The 7,337-nt window shown below is 47.7% G+C and overlaps 1 protein-coding gene across 2 annotated transcripts; it reads left to right on the top strand.

The window, feature by feature from the left end:
• Positions 1-1,656: 1,656 nt before the first annotated feature.
• Positions 1,657-6,352, top strand: MRPS17 (mitochondrial ribosomal protein S17). Of its 2 annotated transcripts, none has more exons than XM_025378384.1 (3): positions 1,657-1,712; positions 2,676-2,816; positions 5,924-6,352. In XM_025378384.1, exons 2-3 carry the CDS (start codon positions 2,694-2,696, stop codon positions 6,191-6,193), a joined length of 393 nt encoding a protein of 130 aa, XP_025234169.1. In that variant the 5' UTR covers positions 1,657-1,712; positions 2,676-2,693; the 3' UTR covers positions 6,194-6,352. The 2 variants fall into 2 exon arrangements, with proteins under 2 accessions (XP_025234169.1, XP_025234170.1); XM_025378385.1 differs by lacking the exon at positions 1,657-1,712 and adding an exon at positions 1,728-2,044.
• The last annotated feature ends 985 nt before the right edge of the window (positions 6,353-7,337 follow it).

Consider the following 7,337-nt stretch of genomic DNA (forward strand, 5'->3'; position numbering starts at 1 on the left):
TGTTATTCTTTTTTTTTTTTTTTTTTTTTTTTTTACAGAATCTTGCTCTGTCGCCCAAGCTGGAGTGCAATGGTGTGATCTCGGCTCACTGCAATCTCCACCTCCTGGGTGCAAGCAATTCTCCTGCCTCAGCCTCCCAAGGAGCTGGGATTACAGGTGCCCACCACCACGCCCAGCTAATTTTGTGTATTTTTAGTAGAGATGGGGTCTCACCACGTTGGCCAGGCTGGTCTCGAACTCCTGACCTCAGGTGATCCACCTGCCTCGGCCTCCCAAAGTGCTGGGATTATAGGCATGAGCCACTGCATCCGACCTTTTTGTCTGTTTGTTTGTTTTTGAGACAGAGTCTTGCTCTGTTGCCCAGGCTGGAGTGCAGTGGCGTGATCAAAATTTTTCATTCAAAGACATCATCCATAGAAAATAAAATAAACAGCCGGGCAAAGTGGCTCCTGCCTGTAATCCCAGCACTTCGGGAGTCCGAAGTGGGGTGGACTGCTTGAGGCCAGGAGTTCAAGACCAGCCTGGCCAACATGGGAAAATCCCATTTCTACTAAAAATGCAAAAATTAGCTGGGCATGGTGACCCACACCTATAATCCCAGCTACTCAAAAAAATAATAATAATAATATAAAATAAAATTTTTAAAAAGATTTCCAGAATGAAATAATTACAGAATACAATAGAGAAGAGAGGAGAGACAATAAATTAAAGGACGGAAAGGAGAAAGGAGGCAAGAAAGGAAGGTAAGATAGAAATTTATCTGCACTGGCTAGGCAGGGTGGCTCACACCTGTAATCCCAGCACTTTGGAAGGCCAAGACAGGCAGATCACTTGAAATCGAGAGTTCAGACCATCCTGGAGAACACAGCGAGACCCTATCTACAAAAAATGCAAATACTGGCCAGACATGGTGGCGCGCCTGTGGTCCCAGATACTCGGGAGGCTGAGGTAGAAGGATCGCTTGAGTCCAGGAGGTCAAGTTGCAGTAAGCCACGATCACATGGCCATTGCACTCCAGCCTGAGCAACCGGGCAAGACACTATCTTAACAACAACAACGAAAAAAAAAAAAAATGAGGCCAGGCGTGGTGGCTCAGCCTGTAATCCCAGCACTTTGCGGGGCGAGTCGGGCGGATCACCTGAGCTCAGGAGTTCGAGACCAGCCTGGCCAACATGGCGGAACCCCCGTCCCTACTAAAAATACAAAAATTAGCTGCACGTGGTGGCGCGTGCCTGTAATCTGTAATCCCAGCTACTTGGGAGGCTGAGGCATGCGAATCGCTTGAACCTGGGAGGCGCAGGTTGCAGTGAGCAGAGATGGCCCCACTGCACACCCGCCTGGGCGACAGAGTGAGACTCCGTCTCAAAAATAAAAAAAAAGAAAGAGAAAAAGAAAAGAAAACAAAAGAAAAAGAAAACAAAAGAATGAAAAAGAAAAGTCCGAAACCTCCTGCTCCACTGTCCGCTGGATGGGCGCGTTAGAAAAGGAGAGGTCAGCCACCCCCGCACAGCTACCGCCCCGGGTCCCTTTAAGGGAGAGTTCCGGAGGGGCGGGTCCTGCCTTTAACTCCGTCCGCGGCTAAGGAGACGCACGGCCTATGAGAGGGGCGGTGTGGGGCGGAGCCAATGCGTACGGCGTGACGCCATCCCGCTGCGACCGGCGCTAGCTGGGGCAGGTGGCTGCATAGTGGTGGCTGCATAGTAGTGGCCGAGGTGAGCTGGGGCTCAGGGCTGTTGCTGCTGGGGGAGGAGTTGCTGGGGACCCGAGGCACCCTCGCGTGAGAGCCCTGAGAGGGAATGGCGTCGTCTGACCTCCGGGTTGTCCCGGGCGAAGGGACGAGTCACCCCAACCTTTCCGAAGCCCAGTGGAATGGACTCATTATGAACTGATCCCAAAAGCAGCCCAAGTCATCCGTCGCTGGGGCGGGGAGAGGGACACCGCGGCGGCTCTTCCGAGTGCTACCCGGGCAGTGAGCCTGTCGGGAGAGGAGGCCCAGCGGGGTGGAGAGAGATAAGGGACCAGTAACGGCCAGCGTTTATCCGTGGTATTGAGCGTTCTGTGGGTCAAATTCTGAAAGCACTCCTGCGAAATAGGCCCGCCCATTTTGCAAAAGGGGAACGTGAGGCTTCGCGAAGTTACCGCTTTGTAAGCGCTATAAAGACGAGAGGTTGGGTAGTGGGGAACGTGTAAGCATCTCTAAAATGGTGATTCAAGCCGGGCGCGGTGGCTCACGCCTCTTAATCCCAGCACTTTGGGAGGCTGAGGCGGGCGGATCACCTGAGGTCAGGAGTTCGAGACCAGTCTGGCCAACATGGCGAGACCCGGTCTTTACTAAAAATACAAAAATTAGCAGGGCGTGGTGGCGCAGGCCTGTAGTCCCGGCTACTCGGGAGGCTGAGGGAGGAGAATCCCTTGAACCCGGAAGGCGGAGGTTGCAGTGAGCCGAGATCGGGCTACTTCACTCCATCCTGGGTGAAAGAACTAAACTCTATCTCAATAAAAATACATAATAAAATGGAGATTCAAGAACGCTAAGAAAAAAGCTGTTTCTGGGTGGAGGGGGGAACAAAAAAAAAGAAAAAAACTGTTTCTGGACTAACTTGGACAGGTCTTGTGACAAAATTCATTTGGCATCATAACCACCAGAATATGAGACTTTGGAATTTGCCTTTCAGGTGATCAAAGCCACAGTAATGTCTGTAGTTCGTTCATCCGTCCATGCCAAATGGATTGTGGGGAAGGTAATTGGGACAAAAATGCAGAAGACTGCTAAAGTGAGAGTGACCAGGCTTGTTCTGGATCCCTATTTATTAAAGGTGAGAAACATTCTTGTTTCCGGGTGGCTTTGGTAAATCACCAACATATCCTTGGTCCTGAGCAAAAAAACATTTCTCTCTCACTAAAGATGTCTTGTCTCTCATCTGCTTTGAGCTAGGCATTCTGCTGGTCTGTGGGTATAACATGGTTCACACATTCCAAGAAAACAGAGTTAATGTCAGTCCACTCTAACTGTTGTAGTCATTCTGTATGCAAAGTACTGGCCGGATGAGGTGACTCACACCTGTAATCCCAGCACTTTGGGAGGCTGAGGCAGGTGGATCACCTGAGATCACGAGTTCGAGACCAGCCTGGCCAACATGGTGAAACCCCATCTCTACTAAAAATACAAAAATTAGCTGGGCATGGTGGAGCACACCTGTAATCCCAGCTACTCTGGAGGCTTAGGCAGGAGAATCGCTTGAACCCAGGAGGCCGAGGTTGCAGTGAGCCATGATTGTACCATTGCACTCCATCCTGGACAAGAGCGAAACTCCGCCTTAAAAAAAAAAAAAAAAAAAAGTACTGTGGGAGCAGAGAACAGAGCATCTCATTCTCCTATGAGTGCTGTAGGAAAGCAACCTTGATTAAGGGACATTTTAGCTGAATCTCAAAAAGGATTTTATCCAGCTGGGCAGTGGCTCACACTTGTAATCCCAGCACTTTGGGAGGCTAAGGCAGGCAGATCACCTGAGGTGAGGAGTTCGAGACCAGCCTGGCAGCCTGTCCAACATGGCAAAACCCTGTCTCTACTAAAAATATAAAAAATAGCCTGACGTGGTGCCAGGTGCCTGTAATCCCAGCTACTCAGGAGGCCAAGGCAGGAGAATCACTTGAACTTGGGAGGCAGAGGTTGCAGTGTGCTGAGATCACGCTATTGCACTCCAGCCTGGGTGACAAGAGTGAAACTCCATCTCAAAAAAAAAAAAAAGATTTCATCCAAAGGACTCGGTGGGGGGAAGTCATTTCAGCTATGATGAGTGGTTTGTGGAAGTTCATTTAGCCATGATAGGGCATGACATTCTACGGGAACATAGTGGTTTGGCAACATTGAGCCTAGAGCTTGGCATTTAGTAGGCATTCTTAAATGAATGACAAGGACAGTTGGGCTAGAATATGAAGGGTCTTTTGTGTTTTAGATTTCATCCTTATTTTTTTCTTGAGACGGGGTCTTGCTCTGTCACCCAGGCTGGAGTTCAGTGGTGCCATCTCAGCTCACTGCAACTTCCTGGTTCAACCAATTCTTATGCATCAGCTTCCTGAGTAGCTAGATTTCATCCTTTAAGCCAGCAGTCCTCAACCTTTTTGGCACCAGGGACCAGTTTCATGGAAGACAGTTTTTCCACAGAGGCAGGGTGGGGGGAGGATGAAACTGTTCCACCTCAGATCATCAGGAGTTAGTTAGATTCTCATAAGGAGCGCACAACCTAGACCCCTCCCATGCACAGTTCACAATAGGGTTTGTGCTCCTATGGGAATGTAATGCCGCTGCTGATCTGACAGGAGGCGGCGCGCAGGTGGTAATACGGTGGCTCAACGCCGCTCACCTCCTGCTGTGTGGCCCTGTTCCTCACAGGCCACTGAATGGTATCAGTCTGCTGTCCTGGGGGTTGGGGATCCCTGCTTGAACCCAAAGAAAGACGCTTGGAAACACCGGTAGGGATGAAGACTGGAGGAAAGGGAATGGGCAGAGAGGCTGCTGCAAAAGTCTAGGATGGAAATAAGGACCTGAACTAAAGTTGATGTAGTGGGGATGGAGTGGAAAAAATATTTCAGGAAGAAAGGACAGAGTCATTGATTTGTTTGCTGTGCCAGGGGGCGAATAGGTGCTGAGGATGGTTTCACATCCAGAGTTCGGCACACAGGTGGGTAGAAATGCTGTTCATTATCAAGGATTAGAAACACAGGAGTAAGCTGAAGAATGACTGCATGATCCTTGACCTTTGAGAGACCTTAGTTTGAATACTGACTCTTGTTTACCAGCTACACACATTGCTTAACCTCCCTGAACTTGTTTTCCTCGTATGTAAAATGAGAATACCTGCTGCAGCAGGGTTGTTATAAAGAACAGGTGATTCTAGGCCGGGCGCAGTGGCTCACGCCTGTAATCCCAGCACTTCGGGAGGCTGAGGCAGGTGGATCACCTGAGGTCAGGAGTTAGGGACCAGCCTTGCCAACATGGTGAAACCCCATCTCTACTAAAAAATAAAAATAAAAAAATTAGCTGGGCATGGTGGCAGGCACCTGTAATTCTAGCTACGTGGGAGGCTGAGGCAGGAGAATCTCATGAACCTGGGAGGCAGAGGTTGCAGTGAGCCGAGATCATGCCATTGCACTCCAGTCTGGGCAACAGGAGCAAAACTCTGTCAATGAATCAGTCAATCAGTATAATAGGTGATTCTAGTTACCATTTGTAGTTTATTTGCAGTACTTTGAGCTAAGCATAGAGCTAAGTGCTTGATGTATATTATAACATTGAATTGTCTTGATAACTTTAGAGGTGCAGGTATTAGAGCCTCATTTTATCGTGGAAAATGCTGAGCTTGGAGTGGTTAAGTGACTCACAGCTAGTGGTGAGGGTAGCATGCTTATAGGCTAGAGGGAAGGCTCCAGTGGGAAGGAAGAATATAAACAATATAGGAAGAGATGGTAACTGATAGAGCAAGGGTACTGAAGGGAATGACCTGGAGTGCTTAGTGAGAAGATCAACTCTGGAAATGTCATCCTGTTTTCCAAAAATTAAGCAGCTAATTTTGTGGGATTTGTTTTTGACACAGGATAACTGTCACCCAGGCTGGAGTACAGTGGCATGATTCTAGCTCACTGCATCCTCAAACTCCTGGGCTCAAGCAGTCCTCCTGTCAGCCTCCTAGGAGGCCGGTGCTAGAGGCATGTCACCATGCCTGGCAGTTTTGTTTTTTTTTTAAGTAGAGAACGGGTGTCACTGTATCACTCAGGCTCTAATTTTTGTACTAGAAGACTCCTTAAGTATCTTATCTTTCCTAAGTCCTGGCTTGTTTTCCATGCATTACTTTTTCATATTACATATTGCATTACCAGGTCACAGATGGGAACTACTGATTTGTTTCTCTCCCTCTCTCAACAGTATTTTAATAAGCGGAAAACCTACTTTGCTCACGATGCCCTTCAGCAGTGCACAGTTGGGGATATTGTGCTTCTCAGAGCTTTACCTGTTCCACGAGCAAAGCATGTGAAACATGAACTGGCCGAGATCGTTTTCAAAGTTGGAAGAGTCATAGATCCAGTGACAGGAAAGCCCTGTGCAGGAACTACCTACCTGGAGAGTCCGTTGAGTTCGGAAACCACCCAGCTAAGCAAAAATCTGGAAGAACTCAATATCTCTTCAGCACAGTGAAGGGGGAGTGGAAGAAGGAGCTAAAGGGGAAAATTGACATGTTTATGTTATGGAAAAAGAAATTTTTCTAAGTTTCATCACAAACTGTGTCCAATTTCTCTGTGGTGTTCGTGAAATAGCTAAAAGCAAATGAAGTAAAGGGCATATTATGGTTTTTCATAAAAGTTTATGGTTATATGTCAAATTTTCATTTCAGTGAACATACTTCCACGTTACACTAAGTGTGCCTAGCAGTCTATTGCATTTTGTGAGCTCACTGTTTCAGAAGGTTTTGTTTTTGTTTTTTGAGACAGGGTCTCGCTTTGTTGCCCGGTCTGGAGTACAGTGGTATAATCTTGGCTCACTGCAGCCTCGACCTCCCTGGCTCCAGCATCTTTCTACCCCAGCCTTCTGAGTAGCTGGGAACACAGGAGCATGCCATTACACCTGGCTGATTTTCTGTAAATTTTGTAGAGACAAGGTCTCCCTGTGTTGCCCAGGCTGGTCTCGGAGCCCTGGGAGCGATCTGCCCATCTTGGCCTACAAAAGTGCTGGGATTACAGGCCTGAGCCAGTGTGCCCAGCCGGTTTCCTTATTTTCATTCAAAGGAATTTTGAATTTATCTTAGAACCTTTATTTTGAAGGAAGGAAGGAAGAAAGTTTGTTTGTTTGAGATGGAGTTTCGCTGTTGTTGCCCAGGCTGGAGTGCAATGGCATGATCTTGGCCCACCACAATCTCCGCCTCCCAGGTTCAAGTAATTCTGGGATTACAGGCACGTGCTGGGATTACAGGCATATGCCACCATGCCTGGCTAATTTTGTATTTTTGGTAGAGACGGGGTTTCTCCATGTTGGTCAGGCGGGTCTTGAATTCCCAACCTCAGGTGATCCACCTGCCTTGGGCCTCAAAGTGCTGGGACTACAGGCATGAGCCACTGTACCCGGCCAGAAGAAAGCCTCTTAATATAAACAGATAAGACCACATTAAGTGAGTATTGTTGATCCTATGTAGGCAAAATAAATATTTTTCTGATTTCACCAGTTCCAAAGAGAAATAACATGCTTATGGTCAGAATTCTTTCAATCAGGCTGTGTTAGTAAGAATGTTGATGTGTGGAAAATAAAATTTTATAATTCTGTGTCACTTTTCTTATATCCTAGACTA

Source organism: Theropithecus gelada, chromosome 3 (assembly GCF_003255815.1).
Source record: "Theropithecus gelada isolate Dixy chromosome 3, Tgel_1.0, whole genome shotgun sequence".
Lineage (NCBI taxonomy): Eukaryota > Metazoa > Chordata > Mammalia > Primates > Cercopithecidae > Theropithecus > Theropithecus gelada.